General features: G+C 49.6%; 1 protein-coding gene across 5 annotated transcripts in view; it reads right to left on the minus strand.

Annotated features, from left to right (window-relative positions):
- Positions 1-20,653, minus strand: part of LOC142571337 (uncharacterized) — a 151,868-nt gene that overhangs the window by 83,241 nt on the left and 47,974 nt on the right. For all 5 annotated transcript variants that reach the window (XM_075679605.1, XM_075679606.1, XM_075679603.1 and 2 more), the window contains exon 11: positions 16,467-16,822. In XM_075679605.1, coding sequence (XP_075535720.1) covers positions 16,467-16,822 — 356 coding nt within the window. The remainder of the gene's footprint in view (positions 1-16,466; positions 16,823-20,653) is intronic.

Consider the following 20,653-nt stretch of genomic DNA (forward strand, 5'->3'; position numbering starts at 1 on the left):
CAGTTCTCTTTTTTTATGTAAACAAATGTAAACAAATGTAAATATGTAAACAAATGCTCGCACACATGTGTCCGTGGCGTAAGGATTTGACACGATGTATGTTTTGGCTGAACCTTCACTTAAACTTGCTTTATTGCACCCGATATCCATAAAACAAATGGCAAGGCTAACATTTGGCCAGGGTGCTGCCTGCTGGATGGGTCAGTGCGTGAATACTATCAGCATTGCGTCTGGCCGCAGCCTCAGCTTTTTCACGGTTATCCCAAACTCGGCAAGCAGGCACAAATCATTGTTGTAGCCGCTCGCAGCTGCTTGGCAGGAGATAGTGGGCATGAAGCGTTCCGTGAACAAAACAAAAGAGTCAGATAATCGCCAGTCCTTCCTGAAGTTTGACTGGCTCCTTTGGGAAACTGAAGTACAATACGGAGAACTTCTTGCTCCATTTGCTGTAGTGCCCAAGAGTGCTACATAGGTGCTGTGGCGGCATTGTTTCAGCCGCTACAAGTTGAACAACTCCAATGGCAAACTGAACAAAGCAGAAGTTTCCCACATGCGCGCACAGCTGACACACCCATTTCTTTGCTGGGATATACCACATACATACATGCTCATTCGGCAGGCATGCAGCCTGCGACATCACGACTTGGGAGCGTGACAGTGTTGCCCCACTGTTATGCCGTTCGAGTGCAATATAAAAAATTCAATTACAAATTATGTCCTGGTTCAAATGCGTTAAAATTTTGCTGATGTGTTCTTGAATGCACAAAGATTATCTCACACCATACAGACTATGATCGAAAATTGGGTGTCATGCCCTCTTTAAGGACATATTAGACACATTTAAAGTACTTAGAAAAGGACTGAAGTTTACCCATGAGCTTCCTACTTTTGACAAGCTGCAATTTATAGATCATCATCTCACCCTACATGAAAACCATGCTTGCTGGATGTACCGACCCCATGCACAGAAAGTATTCTTGCTATTTCATTCCACCCATTCAAAAACAGTAAAACAAGCTATTGCCATTACTGGCTCACAGTTGGCTCTAAATAGGTCTAAACAGGAAAGCTTTAATTTGCAGGTGTCTAGGCTTGGCTCGGCGGGCTTTTCTGCTTCTTTGTTAGTTTCGGTGAGCGAAGCCTTGTTGAAGAAATTTTGTCGTGAGCCTGACAATGCTTCAGAAAAATGCGGAAACGGAAAGTGCGTCCTGTTGTCATTCCGTACACCGTACTTACTTGATTCTAACGTGTCATCGATTGTAACGTGCACCCGTTTTCTGTGACGAAAAAAAAGGGGGAAAAGCGCCCTCGACTGTAACGCGCACACGTTTACCGTGACCTAAAAGAAAGAAAAGTCCTTTACAGCACTGTGCACCTCATTCTTTCATGCAGAAATACTGTACAACTTTATCTCATTTGGAAAAACAAAGATTTACTCCTAATACACTAAAGTTGTGATAAATAAAGTAGCAGTTTTGCCCAAAAGGCGAAGCATCGATTGCAATAGAAAATTAGTCGACAGCTATACGAAAAGTAAGGATAGTTGTTTTAAAGGCCATATAAAGTTTTAAACATTCACTAACTAACTAAATTAACAAGCAAGGTGCCACGCACGCACAAGCAAGCATTAGAACTTTCAGACTGACTCCAACCAAATAACAGAATTTTACCGTATTTACTTGCATAATGATCGCACTTCTCTGTCAGAAAAATTGACGCAAATTCAGGGGTGCGATCATTACGCGGGTTAAATTTCCCACGAAAGAAAACAAAAATTTTTTTTTTTTAGTCCCGCGTTTGCTGCGGGATGCAAGTGCGGGACACCATAACGAAAAATGGTGGCTGGCGGAACAAGCCGAATGCGCCGAATGTGATTTTCATTTTTCTTCTCGTGAGTACATCGCATGCATTGAAACAGTTTCTTCCGTATAAGTGATGATTAATATTGTTACGTGTGGAAAAACACAGATGAAAGAGGCTATACAGTCGAACCCAGATATATCGAATTCGACGGGGATTGGAAAATAGTTCGATATAGCGAAAATTCGATATACAGATATAGGCCAAAAAAGCACTCGTGATCATAAAAAATTGTGGCTTACCGATAGGAACAGTCGCGAATCTTATTTCACGGAAAAAAAATCACAAATTTTTGGCTGCTTTTTCCTCTGGGAAATGAAGTTGAAAACACCAGTCTCAATCCTCTCGAGACTGTCCAGGTGCGAGAGCCCAGTGCCTTACATTTCGCCGCAACAGCGCCGAATCAGGCTGAATGCTGACGCCAGTTCAGTGGCTGTGCACGGACGTGTTTGTTCGAAAAGACAGTTGCCCTCGTTGTCGCTGGAATCGCCGTCTTGAATGCCAGCTATTCCGGCCACAATGTCCTCATCAGCGAGGTTGACTACCGCTTGAACTTCGCTGTCAGCGTTAATGAAGTCATCAACAGTAACTTCGTACGGGCTGGCGCTGGGGAAAGTGGACAAGTTGCGAAACACGTCGTCCAAGCACTCATGGTCATCTAAAGCTTCCGGACATTCATCTCCGCCCACTTCAAGGCATGCCTTGCCGAAACAGTTGGCTACTGTGGCCTGCTTCACGTTGCCTCAAGCGCTGGTAATCATCTGGATCGCGCCGAGCAGGTCAATCTTGAGATTGGTTCCCATGCGGAGGTTTACGAGGAGCCATTGAATAAGTCGCTTCCGATAGCCTACCTTGAATGCCTTTATGATACCCTGGTCGAGGGGCTGCAGTCTCTCTATGGTGCTCGGCGGGAGAAACTTCAGTTCAATGTGCTGCAGCTTGCAAGTAGTTTGATGGGCCGAACAGTTGTCTACCAGAAGGCAAACTCGGCGGCCCGACTTGCCCAACTCAGCGTCCCAAGCCTGCAGCCATTCAAGAAAAAGTTGACGTGTCATCCAGGCCTTCCTAGTACAGCCGTAGCGGACGGGAAGCTGTTTACAGTTCTTGAAGCAGCACAGTGACTTGCTCTTCCCGATCACGAATGGCCGTAGCTTGCACGAGCCGTCCATGTTGGCTGCAAGCAGTACTGACATACGCACTTTGCTCATTTTACCGCCGTGACATAAGGTTCCACGAAAAGCGTCTTATTCGGCAACATTTGCCAAAAGAGACCAGTTTCGTCTGCATTGAAGATTTCTTCAGGCGAAAACTTCGCAGTGATCTTCGGCCACTCCTCAGAAAGCCACTGCTGCATCTCCTGGCTGCTGACAGCCCCACTTTCATCTGAAATGGCCTTTCCTACAATGCCGTGGCGGTTTTTAAACCGTTGCAGCCATCCAGTGCCACCGCAAAAGTTCTCTTCTCCAAGAGCCGTAGCAAACCATTTGGCCTTTTCGATTAACATCGGGCCATCCACGGGAATATTTTTCGCTCGGATTTCAAGAAACCATGTATAGGGTGCCTTCTCCACTTTGTCAAAAGCAGCAGGGTGTCCTGCTCGTTTTTTAACAACATACTTAAAGTACACCGCGGAATGCCGAATGCGTCTGCCACGGAGGACTTTTCTCCGTTCTCGACACGCCGGATTACCTCAAACTTTCTTGCAAAGTCCAGATTCTTCCTCTTTTTTATGTCCGCAGATGCCATAGCTCACCAGATGACCGCAATCATACATGCTACACACGGCACGTTGAAACACAGGTACACACATGAAAATGCGCGATGCGCAGATGGAGCAGTCCAAGCGAAGCCTGTTCGAGCGGCAGTCAGCGCGGCTGCGAAGGAACGACAAAGGGAAAATAAAGAAGAGAGCGGGGAAAAAGATCAGCGGAATATGCCGTCGAAGGCGCTGTGGGTGCAGTTGCCGCTTCGCTATGCTTCGTTTTTTGAGCCCTCTCTGGCAGCGATCGTGCCGACTCCTCGCTCTCTCTTCCTTTCCCCGGGAAGCATGGCTTGGAAACGTAGCCGCGTCTCAATGCCGCACACTCTCTTCGTTGAGCTCCAATGGCCTTGCCCAATGCACACGCCGGTGGTACAGGAGGAGCCTGCTGACTGACTGCAGAAATGTTTACCCCTGAGGACCAGACACGAATGTCTTTGGGAAAAGTGCACCTCCCAGGGGCACGGTGCGGCGTTCGATATATCAAATGTCCGACGAAAATGGAATTCGATATACTATGCAATTGTCCTGTACTTTTACATAGTATTTTCAAGGGGGTGATCTGTGTGTTCAATATATCCGGGTTCGACTGTATACAGGGTATTTACACTGGAGCCAGACCGCCAGGCCGACACTCGCACGCGCCAAGGGCTCAGACCCACTTTGTCGTCGTTCTCGTGGCGGCTCGTCCCTTGAGCATAGCTCGATGATATCGTAATACTACCCCCCGGCGGCAAAAGTGCCGTTACGGTGCTGTTAAATATCCAAGGCACGTGGAGAGTTGTAGGGTTTGAGTCGGGCGACGTGAACGATGTCACTGGTTGTCACAGCGGAGGACGTAGTGGGCGTGGCTAGAGCGATTTCGCAGGTGAAATCGGTCACTTGGCGAAGCACCCGATATGGGCCTGTAGCAGGAAAGCAGTTTTTCACAAAGGCCAACTTTACGCGATGGTGACCAAAGCAACACGAGGGTGCCGGGCACACAATGGACATCACGGTGACGGAGGTCGTAGCGTTGCTTTTGTTTGCCTTGAGAGACTTGTAGACGAGTGCATGCAAGTTGGCGAGCATGGTCAGCATGGGCGATAGCATCACGGGCATAAGCGCTAGTTGAAGCCGTAGTGGACGGAAGCACAGTGTCCAGTGGTAGTGTCGGTTCACGGCCATACAAGAGGTAAAAAGGCGAAAAGCCAGCAGTTTCGAGACAGGAAGAGTTATACGCAAATGTAATGTAAGGTAGAGCCTGGTCCCAGTCACGGTGGTCGTCTGAAACGTATTTGGATAGCACGTCTGTAAGGGTGCGGTTCAAACGCTCAGTGAGGCCGTTCGTTTGAGGGTGGTAGGAGGTGGTAAATTTATGCTGTATTGAGCAGGCTCGCATAATGTCGTCAATGACTTTGGCTAAGAACGTACGGCCACGGTGTGTTAGCAATTGGTGTGGTGCACCATGAATCAAAATGATATCATGCAGGAGGAAGTCCGCAACATCAGTTGCGCAACTGGTCGGAAGAGTGCGGGTTACGGCGTAGCGGGTCGCGTAGTCCACCGCGACTGCAACCCACTTGTTTCCTGATGTAGATTCCGGAAATGGGCCGAGAAGGTCTAAGCCGACACGATGGAAGGGCTCGGCAGGGATGTCGAGCGGCTGCAGGTAACCAGCGGGGGGCTGGGAAGGCTTCTTGCGTCGTTGGCAAAGTTCACAAGCGGCGACGTAACGTCGTACGGAGCCGGCAAGGCCTGGCCAGAAGAAACGGCAACGTACACGGTCGTACGTTCGAGATACGCCGAGGTGTCCTGCCGTTGGTGTGTCGTGGAGCTAGCTCTTCTAGCACGGTTGAGCGGAGGTGTTTAGGTATGACTGGTAGGAACTCTGAGCCGTCCGGATGAAGGTTACGACGGTACAGAGTACCGTTGCGGAGGACGAAGAGGCGTAGAGTGGCATCGGCCGGAGAGTGTTCAAAATGGTCGATGAGTGCTCTTATGTAGGCGTCACGACGTTGCTCGTCGGCGAAATGAAGCAGCTGCAATACAGAGAATACACAAGCGGCCAGACTTGTAGACCACGAAATATGAAAATTCTTGTAGCCTCAAAGCCTATCGACCTGTAGGATCTTTTAGCGATGAGAGCCAGCAGAGAGCATGATGGTCAGTGAATACGGAAAAAGGGCGACCGTAAAGGTACGAAAGGAACTTCGCAACCGCCCAGGCTACAGCAAGGCATCCTCGTTCCGTAATGGAATAGTTGCGCTCCGACGGTGTGAGGAGGCGGCTCGCATAAGCAATAATGCGATCCTGGCCACGCTGATGCTGGGCTAAGACGGCACCTACGCCATGACCGCTGGCATCTGTACGCAATTCTGTAGGGGCATCAGGGTCGAAGTGGGCGAGAATGGGTGGTGAGGAGAGAAGAGTGATGAGACGAGAGAAGGCGGCGGCTTCTGCAATACCCCACGAGAATTGTACGCCTTTCTTCAAAAGATTAGTGAGAGGTCTAGCAATTGCAGCAACATCTTGAACAAAATGACGAAAGTACGAGCATAGCCCGACAAAACTTCGAACGTCTGCGGCTGTCTTCGGAACCGGAAAGTCTCGGACAGCGAGAGTTTTGTCGGGATCAGGCTGTACTCCGGAAGCGTCAACGAGGTGGCCCGGAACAGTAATTTGGCGGCGGCCGAAACGACATTTGGACGAGTTAAGTTGCAGCTTCGCCTTCCGAAATACATCAAGTATAGCTGTTAGACGCTCAAGGTGAGTGTCGAACGTGGACGAGACGACGATGACGTCGTCGAGGTAGCAGAGACATGTGGACCATTTGAAACCACGGAGCAAGGAGTCCATCATACGCTCAAAGGTGGCAGGGGCGTTGCATAATCCAAACAGCATTACCTTAAATTGGTATAGGCCATCAGGTGTGATGAACGCTGTTTTTTCTCTGTCCATATCGTCAACAGCAATCTGCCAGTATCCAGAACGAAGATCAATAGAAGAGAAATAGCTGCAACCGTGGAGGCAGTCAAGGGCGTCGTCTATATGTGGGAGCGGGTAGACGTCCTTCTTAGTAATGTTGTTCAGATGGCGGTAGTCTACACAGAGGCGCCACATGCCATCCTTCTTCTTAACGAACACTACAGGTGACGCCCAGGGACTCGAAGAAGGCTCAATGATGTTTTTGTCTAGCATTTTGTTGAGTACACTTTGAATTACTCGGCGTTCCGACGCAGAAACTCAATACGGTCGTTGGTGAATAGGAGTAGCATCACCAGTAAGAATCCGATGCTTGACCGCAAGCGTCTGGCCTAAAGGGCGTTCGTCGAAGTAGAAAGTAGATCTCTGTAGGACGATAATACTTGGTAAAGGTCTTCAGCCTGTACAGAAGACAGGTCCGTCGCAACCATTTTCTGTATCTTGGGATCGGCGGCTGAGGCTGGCACGATGGGCCTGCTAAGCTCGCAAGAAGCATCGGTGGATAAAGTTCCCACGTGATGGTTGCCGAGACAATCAATGTTGGCAAGGCAAATACCTTGCAGTAGAATTTGCTTTGCCAATACAAAGTTAAAAGATAGGCATGAAAGTGCAGTTCGCAGTAATAGTAAGTATACTGTGAGGCACGGTAACGTCAAACTGTAGTGGAATGTCGGGCAGAGGAGTGACGAGGTACTCACCATCAGGGACTGGTGAGGAAGACAAGAGTTCAATATAGGCTATCGATTTTGGCGGCAGGCAAATAAAGCCGGTGGGGCATAGGCGGCACTGGGGTGTGTCAGAAGGTTCTGCGAGAATCGGCAACTCAAGGCAAAGGGTACTGGAAGAGCAGTCAATAAGAGCAGAATGCGCGGAGAGAAAATCGAGGCCGAGAATGAGGTCGTGGGGGCAATGAGCAATCACGGTGAAGAGGACAGGAGTGTGGCGGCCGGCGATGCTAACACGTGCCGTACACATGCCGATGATAGGCACAGTACCGCCGTCCGCAACGCGGACGACACGTGCCAACACTGGGGTGAAGAGCTTGTTCAGTCGTCGTCGGAAGGCAGCACTCATAATAGAAAGATGTGCACCTGTATCGATGAGTGCCGTGACAGGATAGCCGTCAACGTCAAGAAGGTTTTGGTTCGTGTGTTACGTGAGCAGAAGATTTGAGGGCAGGGTGGACAACGCAGCTTCACCTCCAGAAGCTGCACTGCCTAGTTTTCCGGCTGCATCCGGGAGGCGATAGGCGACGGAGAGAAGCGACGGGGTTGGGGCGAACGAGACTGGTGGCGCTGAGGTGAGGGAGAGCGGCTGTGGCGAAGGTTCGGGGCAGGAGCATCAGCGGCAATGGGTTCATGGCGGGTGGCATAAGGAACAGAAGGTCCAAAGGGGCGAGAATGAGCGGCGGAGTATATCCGAGAAGTGGTGGCCATCGGCTGCGGCAGTGACGAGCGACGTGGCCGATGCGACAGCAGTGGAAGCAGATCGGCTTGTGTGGAAAACAACAGATGAAAGAGGCTATATACAGGGTATTCAGACTGGAGCCAGACCGCCAGGCCGACACTCGCCTGCACCAAGGGCACAGACCCACTTCGTCGTCGTTCTCACGGCGGCTCGTCCCTTGAGCATCGCTCGATGATATCGTAATAATATTGTCACAGACAAAGCCACAAAAGACTTCGGTCGACGCTAGAGATCTTTTATATCTATCGCTGTCCTGGCACCTTCGTCGTTCTCTTCTTCTCGTAGCCACCCAACGTGCCTAGCATGTGGCACCGACTTGCACCGAGTGGCTGTCAGCTGTGTCGAGGTCGTGGCATTACCCCCCTCCCTAGAAGCATCGTCTCGATGCGGAACATTAACGCACTGGAGATAGCGACGGTGATACGGTTAAGACAGACGTAGATGGTGAGAGAGGAGCGGAGCTTTGCGTTCAGCGGGAGTGGTATAACTTCAATCTAGAGACGTGAATGACATCGGACAGGCCTGGGCGTCGGGGACGGCGAGTGGTGCCTTCTCCTTCAGGAATCACTTCGTATGTGACGTCGCCGAGTCGTTGAACGATCCTATAAGGTCCAAAGTAGCGGCGCAAAAGTTTCTCCGACCGACCACGCTGGCGGATCGGTGTCCACACCCATACTTTGTCACCGGGTTGATAAGTGACGTCGCGGTGACGAAGATTGTACCGGTTGGCGTCGTTGTGTTGTTGGTGGCGGATACGCATTCGTGCGAGCTGGCGTGCCTCTTCGGCACATCGAGCGAATTCCGCAGCATCAGTGGCAACATTAGAACAGTAGGTGGGTAGAAGCATTGCGTCCAACGTTGTAACAGCTTCCCGGCCGTGTACTAAGCGAAAAGGGGTGAAGCCGGTAGTTTCTTGAACGGCAGTATTATATGCAAAGGTAACGTATGGGAGAACGTCGTCCCAGTTTTTGTGGTCGACGTCAACATACATGGAAATCATATCAGCGATCGTTTTGTTTAGCCTTTCTGTGAGCCCATTAGTCTGGGGATGGTAAGCAGTGGCTTTGCGGTGAACTGTACCACTGAGAAGCATGATATCTTCTGTGAGCTGCGCTGTAAATGCTGTGCCCCGGTCGGTTATAACCACTGTTGGAGCACCGTGGCGGAGTACGATACCATGTACAAAGAAGGTAGCAATATCATTAGCAGTGCCTCGTGGGAGTGCTCGGGTTTCAATGTAACGTGTAAGGTAGTCTGTGGCAACAGCAATCCAACGGTTACCAGCCTTCGACGTGGGGAATGGCCCAAGCAAATCTATGCCAACCTGCTGAAAAGGGATCCGCGGAGGATCCACGGGATGGAGAAGGCCAGCCGGACGCGCGGGTGGTGTCTTGCGTCTCTGGCAGTCGCGGCATGTCCTCACGTATTGCTTTACGTCACGGCGAAGGTTAGGCCAGAAGTACTTTTGGCGTATGCGTGAAAACGTCCGTGCGAATCCCAAGTGGCCCGAAGATGGCTCGTCGTGAGTGGCCCGCAGGATATCGTCACGCAGTGAAGACGGCACTACAAGAAGGCAGGCGGTTGCAGTCGAGTGAAAACCCAGTTTGTAGAGAACGCCATCTCGGAGAAAAAACGAGGATAATTTGCGGATGAACATACGAGGCGGCTCTGGTAGACGGTTCTCAAGGTAGTCGATGAGAGGCCGGAGTTCTGAATCATCGCGCTGTTGCTTGCTGATGTCTGATACTGTGATAATGGACAGAAATGCGTCCTCTTCATCAAAGTCGTATGGCGACGGTTGAAGTGGAGCACGTGACAGGCAGTCGGCGTCGGTGTGTTTACGCCCGGACTTGAACGCTATCGTCATATCGTATTCTTGCAAGCGAAGACTCCAGCGTGCAAGACGGCCAGATGGATCCTTGAGATTGGCGAGCCAGCACAATGAATGGTGATCTGTCACAACTCGAAATGATCGGCCGTACAAATATGGTCGGAACTTAGCAATTGCCCACACAACGGCCAAGCATTCCTTCTCCGTAGTGGAATAGTTCCTTTCAGCTGGAGACAAAGTGCGGCTTGCGTACGCAATGACGCGCTCGGCTCCATCTTGCCACTGTACGAGGACGGCACCAAGGCCAACGTTGCTGGCATCCGTGTGCAACTCGGTGTCACTGTCTTTGTCAAAGTGTCCTAGAACAGGAGGTGTGTGCAGACGTTTCTGGAGTTCACAGAAGGCCTCTTGTTGGTCCTGCTCCCAGACAAACGGAACATTATCCTTAGTCAACCGTTGCAACGGTTCGGCTATTCGTGAAAAGTTGGCCACGAAGCGTCGATAATATGCGCAAAGCCCTAGAAAACGGCGGAGTTCGTGTTTGTTCGAAGGTGTTGGAAACGAAGCAACAGCAATGGTTTTATCGGGATCTGGTCGAATGCCCTCGTAGCTGACGACATGGCCTAAAAATTTGAGTTCGTCATACCCGAAATGGCATTTTTCAGGCTTTAAAGACAGGCCAGCAGTACGAATTGCGTCTAGAACTGCGTGTAAGCGCTGGAGGTGCTGCTCAAAAGTTTCTGAAAAGACAACGATATCATCTAAATAGACAAGGCATGACTGCCACTTGAGACCTGATAGAACTGTGTCCATCATGCGCTGAAAAGTAGCAGGCGCAGAGCACAATCCGAAAGGAAGGACCTTGAATTCGTAAAGTCCGTCAGGCGTAATAAATGCGGTTTTCTCACGGTCACGCTCATCAACCTCTATTTGCCAGTAGCCGCTGCGAAGGTCCATCGATGAGAAGTATCGAGCATTTCGAAGGCGGTCCAAAGAGTCGTCGATGCGGGGAAGGGGATAAACGTCCTTCTTCGTAACGTTGTTAAGCTTGCGATAGTCAACGCAAAAACGCAGTGTGCCGTCTTTCTTTTTCACCAGAACCACAGGTGACGCCCATGGACTGGTGGAGGGCTGTATGATATCGTCGGTAAGCATTTGTTGGACTTGATTTCGGATGGCGTCTTGCTCTTTACGAGAAACACGGTAAGCACGTTGGCGCACGGGTCTTTCATTGGGATTTGTAATAATTCTGTGTTTCGCAATAGGCGTTTGGTTGACCTTCGATGTTGAAGCGAAACAGTCCGCAAAAGACTGTAAAAGGCTTCGAATGCTAGCCTGTTGTTGACCCGATAATTTAGAATTCACATCAATATTGCTGTTGGCTGGTACGTCACAGTTAGAATCTCCATCAGTTTGCCCTACTGTTAAACAAGCGGGAAAATCACTGACTGGCTCCAAATAGGCGATGGCAGTTCGTGGGGCGAAGTGCTGGTATTCACGACTGAAATTGGTCACTAAAATCTGAGCAGTCCGTGACGACAGCTGCAAGATGCCGCGGGCTACGCAAACTTGTCGAGCCAACAAGACTGACAGATTGCCTTCAGCGATTCCGAGATGGGGAGGATCATCGTCTGTTTCTACGGTGATCAACGCAGTACTCCGAGGTGGTAAAGTAGCACAGTCACCCGAAACGCGTAACACCGTGGACTGTGGGTGGTAGTCGTCCGAAATAGTTGCGTGTTCGCTGGAAAATGTGACAAGCAACTCGCGAAGGTTTATGATTGCGCCGTACTCCCGAAGAAAGTCCATGTCGAGTATGACCTGCCTAGAGCACTCTTCCAGTATAATAAATGAACCGACAAATGTGACCTCACGAATTTGTACCCTCGCAGTGCGTTTGCCGATCGGCGTGAGGACATGACCGCCGGCTGTACGGAGCTTAGGTCCTGGCCACGGTGTCGTCACCTTGCGAAGTGCCGTAACCAGTTGTCCGCTCATAACAGAATAATCGGCGCCAGTATCGACAAGAGCGGTTACCGGGTGGTTATCGACAGAAACGAGTATGTCGGCTGAAACAGGCTCACGGTTTTCGAAGGAAGGTGTCGAAGGTACGCAGTCGTCGTTGTCTTCGTCGTTATCGTCGTCGTCGGGGTGTCGCAGCGGAGGATCTTTCGAAGTGCGTTGGACAGCGGCCCCACCTCCGGAGGTCGCTGTTCTCAGTTTCCCCGACTTGGGCTCGTGGGCCGGTTGCCCACGGAAGCGGAGAACGTAGTGTAGCGGCTAGGTGACGCCGATCGTCGAGGAGGTGGTGATCGTGACTGGCGCCTCTGCGGAGACGGAGATCGGGTCGTTGGCAGGGACTGTTCAACCGGTGGGAACTGCGCGTACGGCGACGAAGGTTGACTGGCCAGATATTGCTGGATTTCTCTCGGACGCTCTCCCTCACGTGGGCGACGAGCGCCGGGGTGATAGCCCTGGAGTCCAATTCTTCGGTAGTAGCAGGCACGGTACAAGTGGCCCGCTTCGCCACAGTGGAAGCAGAGTGGCTGATAGTCAGGTGTGCACCACACGTCTGACTTTCGCGTATTGATTCGGGGGCTCGTGGACCCGTACATATTTGTACGTGAACCTTGGCCCTGGAAGTGGCACAGCGGTTCTTCAGAAGAAGGCGGGTTACGGTGGTTCCCGGGTTGCGCAGGTAGCCTCACTGCTTGCGCATAAGTCAGTACGGGGGCGGCTTCAGGTCTGGTTTGCACGAATGGCTGTGCTGCCTGGCGAACTTCTTCGCGGACGATATCTGTGAGGGATGTTACGGTCGGTTGAAATCGCACTCCCTGTAGCCGGTCGAGCTCCTCACGCACGACACTACGCACAAGCTCTCGAAGCGCATCGGTGTCATAGGGTAACGAGAGAGAAGATGCTGATCCCAGGTTGATTTGGCGATCGTAGACCGAGGAGCGTTGTTGAAGGGCTCGCTCCATTGTTGTCGCCTCACTGACGAACTCAGCTACTGTAGCTGGAGGCCTTCGCATCAGTCCAGCAAACAGCTGTTCTTTTACCGCACGCATCAGTAGGCGTACTTTCTTCGCTTCTGTCATGCCAGGGTCAGCACGCTTGAAAAGCCGCGACATGTCTTCTACGAACATGGCTACGCTTTCGTTCGGCCTTTGAACCCTATTCTGAAGGGCTTGCTCTGCTCGCTCTTTTCTTGCGGGGCTGTTGTACGTATCGCGTATCTGCCGTTGAAATTCTTGCCAGGTGGTGATGGATGGCTCGTGGTTAGCGAACCATGTTCGGGCAGAGTCCTCTAGGGCGAAGTACACGTTCTTTAACTTTTTCTGCTCGTCCCAATAATTGACGTCAGCCACACGATCGAAGTCGTCGAGCCAGTCTTCCACGTCCTCAAAAGGCTCACCATGGAACGGCCGCGGCCAGCGTGGGGTGTGGAGAACCAGCGACGCAGGAGGCTGTCCCGTACCGTACGTCTCCTGTGTCTGGCTTGCGGTTGTGGTGGACATCCTCGGCAGATCTTGCAGGCCGTATTCCGGAGGCAGTCTTTGAAGCCGTCGGCTTTTGCGTAGGTTGTCCGCTCCCTGTTCCTGGGGGTCAGAGTACATAGACGCGTACCCCGCACCTCCACCAGTTTGTCACAGACAAAGCCACAAAAGACTTCGGTCGACGCTAGAGATCTTTTATATCTATCGCTGTCCTGGCACCTTCGTCGTTCTCTTCTTCTCGTAGCCACCCAACGTGCCTAGCATGTGGCACCGAATTGCACCGAGTGGCTGTCAGCTGTGTCGAGGTCGTGGCAATATTGTTAATATCAGCAAGTTTGCGGCAGTAACGTAGCCTTGTCCACTTTGAGGGGACAGAAACAGGTGGGTGCGCTTAGTTGCCAGTAACATAGAAACGCATGGCCGGCGTGCTGTGGAAACTGCGGCATCTGTCTTCACTAATAACCTAATACGGCACGTTTCTGCTAAGCTGTGTTACAAGCCTCGGCGTATGAATAGGGTACACTTTTAACGTATCAGTGTAAATGTGGCTACTATCATCGGCGCTTGCGATTTGTTGCGTCCCCACGAGTGCAGATGAGAAGAATCGAAAGGCGCCTTCTTTGTTGTTGTTGACCACAACCATTATAAAGCCTACCCATAATAAAGGCAAGTTTGGTTGTACCTCTTTTTGTCATGGAAGTGCGGAAAGTGATAAAAGTAATGAAATGAGGCATCTACTTAAGAATGTTTGGTGCGTGCAGAATGCTTGGTTTGTCTTGAAGAGTCATTCGCGTAGCATTCGACAGATGGTAAGCGCGATCATTATTCACTAGACTTGGCACATGACATATCGCTGCGGCAAGCTCGGGGTGTGATCATTACACGGGAAATAAAAAAAATCGAATTTTGACGACAAAATTCAGGGGTGCGATCATTACACGAGTGCGATCATTAGGCGAGTAAATACGGTATTAACCCGACATTTCAGAGCCCATTCGGCTCCTTCTTCAGGGGTTGTTCTTTGGGGGTGGCAGTGTGCAACTTTTAAGGGGTCTTTTGTAAAGAAAAGTAAGGGAGAGTACGGAAGGTGGGGAGACACTTCACAGACGGGAAGGGGAGGGGGGAACAAAAGGGTGAGACGGCTGCCGTGGTGCTGGGCAGCTGGGATGACCAGTGCTGGGGGAGCTTGACCCGCGAGAGTGCCACTGACGGGAGGTGTGAAGGGGGGGGGTGGGGGGTACAGGGCAGCGCTGACGTTTTGGTGTTGGTGAACTCGAGCGGGGATCTACCTGGCTAGGCATCCTTTTCTTCTTTCTGTCATGTCGCCAAGGCCATGGATATACACCGAGGGTAGGTTGCCCTTCACGCGGTTTTTGTTGCCCTCCGTATTCTGAATCAGAATGTGCCATGACTCCAGTAGTAGTCTTTTTTGCGAGTTCGTCTCTGTTTGAAGGATTTGAGTTTCCTGGAAGGCAATTTTGTCGTCAGCGTCTTCAGAGTGTTCAGTGACGGCGCTGCGTATGCGGTTTAATGTTCTGATGTCGTTACATAAACCGCGTTGCAAAATATGGAAGATTCCCTTGTGGAAATCTTAAGCAAAGGCACACTTCTTTGCAAACAGGTGACTAAATGCCTACAGCGTAGTCCGGAGAAGCAGTTTGCAAGCACGTGGAATGATTGTTTTTTTGATGGGTGCCCTCTCAGACCCACGGTTTACCGTAAAAATTCGTGTATAATACAAACCCATACACAGTACGAGGTGAAATTTTTGGGAAGCAAAACAGAAAAAAGTAGTTTTATCCACATATAATACGAGTTAGGAAAACTCGAGAAAAACATTTATTTAAATTGCACTCCGCACTTCAATCACTGTCTTCCTCAGTTGCGCTCTCTTCGGATAGTTCTTTGTTGGACATATCTTCCTAGAGGTACTAGTCCTCTGTGCCATCGAGCGTGTTCGAGATGCCGCACTTCTTGAATGTGTGACGCACAAGGCCTTCTGGTATGCTGGCCCATGCATCCACAATCTACTTGCGTAGCGCGGCTGGCGAAGCCTGCTTAAGCCGTCTGGTCAGCGTGTCACTGCAGGCTCACCTGAGCGCATCCAATCTGCGTAACACCATTTGACCGTGTCTTTGAATGGCTTGTTCATGCAAACATCTAAAGGCTGCAACTGAGACATCATCCCACCCGGGATAATGTCTCTGGCAGGCAGCTAAGCGCGCCCATCTGTTTCTGTCCCCTCAAAGTGGACATGGTTACGTTATTGCCGCAAACTTGCCGATATTTATGATATTATTCATTACTGATACTGAAGAAACTGTTTCTATGCACGTAATGTACTCACGAGAAGAAAAAAAAAATCACGTTCGGTGTGTTCGGCTTGCTCCGCCGGCTGCCATTTTTGTTTTGATGTCCCGCGGCAAACGCGGGCCGAAAAAATTTTTTTTCTTTTCGCGGGAAATTTAACCCGCGTAGTGATCGCACCCCTGATTTTGTGCCAATTTTTCTGACAAACAAGTGCGATCATTATGCGAGTAAATACGGTATGTCACCAAGCTACTATTCCTTGACCTTGGCAACATGTTTTGAGTATTTTTGCAGTTCTTAATGGATCTGTTGACATCAGCTCTATGGTCCGTTAATCGGTAACTTGATACAGCTACCAAGATGCCTTTCCTACATTAAGGAATTAAAGGAAAGGAATTGATCTGCTCGGCCATTCCCAGAGTGGGAATGGGCTAAGTATTTTTCATTCCAAGGAAATGAAAGGAATGGAATTGTGACAAGTTATATTTCTCCGGAGTGGAATTGGAATGAAATGGGGGTGCCCATTCTGCAACAATGTTGGCAACATGAGTGGAATGCAAAAATCTTCCTATACAGAGCACTGGGTGCACATTAAAGAAACCGAAGTTGCTAAATATTAATCCTGGCAAAGCTGGCACCACTGCCTTTCGAAGGCAGTGTCCCTACCAAGTGAGCGAACCAGGAGGCTGGCAGGTAGTAGAGTGAGAGCAAATCAAGTGACAGCTCGAAGCACAAAAACAATGACTAAGCAGATAGATTTTGACACCAGAAGACTTGCCTTTTCTCCAAGGTCGTGGACCATGGGGCTGACAGTGGTGGCTACGCTTGAGCCCTTCTTGGCCAAGTCAACCAGTGACGCCAGAGTGCGATCCAAGCCCGTCTGCATGTCGTCAAACAATGTCTGGCCCAGCACCAGCAACTTGCGCCACACTATCTTGCTACTAGTGCTGTCCTGGTTCCGCCTGAGCTCGTCGTACAGCCTGCGCCACTGCTTAGAGTCTGCTTGCTGCTTCTTCAGCACATCCAACAGCTCGGACAGTTGGTCCTTGCCGGCAGACTGGGGGTCCTTAGGCACTTCGTCTGCGATTCCCTCGCCCTGATGGTCATCCTTTGGCTTGTATGAAGCAGCTTCATCTGCAAATTATCAAACAAATGCTTTAGTAACCCCTTACCACATGGTGTACCATATATGATATACATAGAACAACTTCTAGCATTAAAGAATTGAAAAGAAAGAAAATCCTGCTTATTCACCTAGAATCTGTCTTCTCTAGCAATGAAATACATAGCGACTTTAGCACTGGAAGTAATGTCCAGCTTTATTTTTCCGTTAAAAAATTTATCACAGCAGCTCAACACACCCCATGCAAAAAGTTCGTGAATAAACAGGTTATTTCCACAATTTATACACTTGAAATCAGCGCGAAAAAGAAAAAAAAATTCAGGGAGTTTGTTTACTCTCATTAGCCTACTGTGAGATTTATTAGCTTACTGTGATGTTTTGATCAAAATATACTCGTGTGGTTCTGCAAGGAAACCATTAATTTCTGCATCATATATGATACAGCATGCAGTTATAGGTTGCTTTATGGAGAACAGTAGAGATACGTTTACTCGCGAAAGAACGAGCTTGGCGGCAAAATTTAATGCATGAGCTATACTTATTCTCAGAGCCATTATTAGAGCAGAATAGGTAATAAAATGAAAATGCCAGCAGTGTTCACAATGAAGATAGTGTGGGACCTGCCACATTTCAGAAGCTAATAACAATAGAAGCGCTTGGAAGAACGAGGAAGACGATTTTATTTCAGCTCATGCCAATCTCATAAAGACTATTCAAAGCAAAAAATAATATAAAACGAAGGTCTACAAATGATCCAGCTTAGATATTGAGGGTACAAATCAGTGAATCAAGGATAACATCATTACATTTTAATTAAACTTGTCCTAGCTGGAGCTGTGACAAATATGCTTCATCGCGTTAAGCAATGTGTTGGGCTTTTTCAACGGTTCTGACATTTTTTAAGAGTTTTCTGCAATTCAAATTTATTTTTGCATGGTCAAAAATACACCATAACTTCATGGTGCATCATATACATAGGTTGGCAAACTCATTCACACTCAGACTGACCTACGAGTCAGAGTGGGCCTGGCTGAGTAGAATTTTGGCAAGATTGAGTCCCAGTAAGCCCACTGAGTAGAACTTTATCTGGTCCGAGTCTGAGTGAGCCCTACAGAAAAAAATATATTAAGGGGGTACATGGGTCTTGGAGACAAAAAAATAGCTAAAAAGTCATTTTTCAGTTTTGTTACTTTTACAATCTAGACTTCATCACGTGCTTGTTGACAAAAAATTAACACGAAATAACGCGTCCTTTGGCAAAAGAATGCCCTATTTGTCACGCGAGATTCTCATTTTCGTCTGCAAGACGCACCAAAAATGCCCCATCTTGTGCCATCACAGTTTCGAAACCGATCATTGGAGCGCCGCTATTTTGGTTTCGTTCGAAAGCATGTCCTTCCCGCTCCCTTTCCCACTGAAAATGAGCATTCAAGGTTGCTTCAGGAGAGAGCAACTAGGCAAGAACGAGGGAGAGAATCCCACCATCCTGTTTGTTCGCGACCATCACGTGACTAAATAATGCCTTCTGATTGGAGCGCGGGAACGCCGCGCGTTGGTGGCACCACTTTGCCTGAACCATCGCTCAGCGTGAACATGATCAGTCGACATGCCAAACCGTGCACAGAAATTCCATACAGTGCATAAATTCGGGAAGCGTAGAAGAAAGCGCACAGTGTAGCGCAAAGATGCATCGGAACTACCAATGACGTCTCACGACCTTGTCGGACTGGCTGACTTGCAGACGCCGTGGAACAGCAGTGCAACCGAGGAGTTGGGTGCAACACAACGGGAAGAGGCAATCGTGAATGCTGACGGCATTGACGCTCGGCCTGTGCTACGAAAAACGTCGGTGCCACTTGCGATGTCGACAGCAGATCGTGACCATACAGCAGACACCCCGGTAACAGATTGCGGGGCGGCAGTCGTCACGGGCGCATGTGCTATGAAGATGCGCACTCGGCCGGACCGCGGGATGATCGACACAGCGTATCTCACGGTGGCGGAGCGAGATCAGATCGAGCAACGAGCACAGGAAAAAGCAGCGGAACTCTCCTCAGTTTCAGCAACGGAGTGCAAGGTGAAGTGCCTAACAAAGGAGCCCTGTCGGGAAAGTGCGTCGACAACAACCTCAACATTGTTGACCTCAACATGGTAAACTGTTTACTGAAAGTTGCTGGTTGCCGAGTGTGTCGCAGAGCGGTGACTATCGAGCGGGAGTCGCAGGAGTACGGCATTGCCGCGAAGTTGAAAGTTCTGTGCAGCAACTGCGGCGAAAATGACACAAAATGGAGCTTGCAACGAGTTGGTGGCTCTGCCAACTGCAATCTTTTCGAGATTAATGTTCTTGCAGCGCGTGCCGTACAGAGCACGGGAAACGGGTAGACGGTGCTTACCAATATTTTTGCCACTATCGGAGTTTCGCACAGAGGCCTTCACAACAAGACCTAACAGCACTATCTGAAATCAAAGCTAAATTCAGTTGCAACAAGTGCCTGCACTGAGAATATGGCTAAGTGTGCCGCTTCAATGAAGAATGTATACCGAAGCCTGAATTTTGGAAATGCAGGTAATATTGCAGTTTCTTTTGATGGCACTTGGCACACTCAGGGACATTCATCTCACACTGGAGTGGCCACAGTGATAGAGCTTCTTTTCAGGTTATGTGTTGGACTATGCTGTCCTTTTGAATTTCTGCCTTGGCTGTGAGCTTGGCCCTAAACCTGAAACCCCAGATTATGCTGACTGGAAGTCGCAGCATTTATGCCAAAAGAACACCGTCTTCCAAGGCAGGCCAGATGGAGGTGGAGGCAGCACTAATTTTATTTCAGCGCTTGCTTTCCCTTCATGGCCTGAGGTACACAACCATGCTCTCCGATGGTGACAGCAGATCATACAGTGCCATTGATGAAGCAAAAGTCTATGGCTTCATACCCGTGGAAAAAGAAGACTGCGCAAACTACGTGCAGAAAAGCATGGGAATGACGTTGCGGAATCTCGTGCAGAAACAGAAAGGGGAAAACAGTGAGCGCATCAGCGCTAAGGGCCGCCTGAGAGGAGACCTCATAAATAAGCTGACAAGCTATTATGGTTGGGCACTCAAATCACATTCGGGAAATGTGGATGAGATGCACACAGCAGTATGGGCTACATATTACCACGTAACCTCTACTGATGAGAAGCCCAACCATAGCTTTTGTCCCCACGGCCCTTATTCATGGTGCAAATATAATGCAGCCATTGCAAAAAATGAGACCCCCCCCCCCAAAAGCAGATACGATCTGCCATAGGATGTAAGCAATGCACTGCGGCCAGTGTATGAGCACCTCTCTGATAAGAAGCTCTTGCAGAGGTGCCAGAGTGTGAAGACGCAAAATGCCAATGAATCGCTGCATTCGGTCATTCAGAGCCTGGCACCAAAAGAAAACAATGTATCACTGTTTGCTGTTGAGGCTGCCGTGGCAGAAGCTGTTATGCAGTTCAACCTCGGAAGCCACCAGTCTAGCTCGCACATACTGCATGTGCAACAAACTTGCACAGGCAGCAGGCGAGCAGCCAAGAAAGGCAGCCGCTGTGTGGTCAACGCAGACAGAAAGCGCACATCATCGGCAGCATTCCAGGAAGCCATCAAGAAGAGACGCAAAGAAAAGTCTGCTTCGGACTATTCTCCAGGAGCGTTCTGATTCATTGTAGTGGTGAATTCCATGTTTTTGTCACATAAAAAGTATTTTTCACATTGCTAAATGTTTGTTATGCTTTTCTCAGGTCATGATTTTCGCACACCCAGAGATTTGGGTTGTGCACTGTGTCTCTGCTAGTTCTTCGATTTGTATGATTAATTTTTT

This window comes from Dermacentor variabilis, chromosome 2 (genome assembly GCF_050947875.1).
Source record: "Dermacentor variabilis isolate Ectoservices chromosome 2, ASM5094787v1, whole genome shotgun sequence".
NCBI lineage: Eukaryota > Metazoa > Arthropoda > Arachnida > Ixodida > Ixodidae > Dermacentor > Dermacentor variabilis.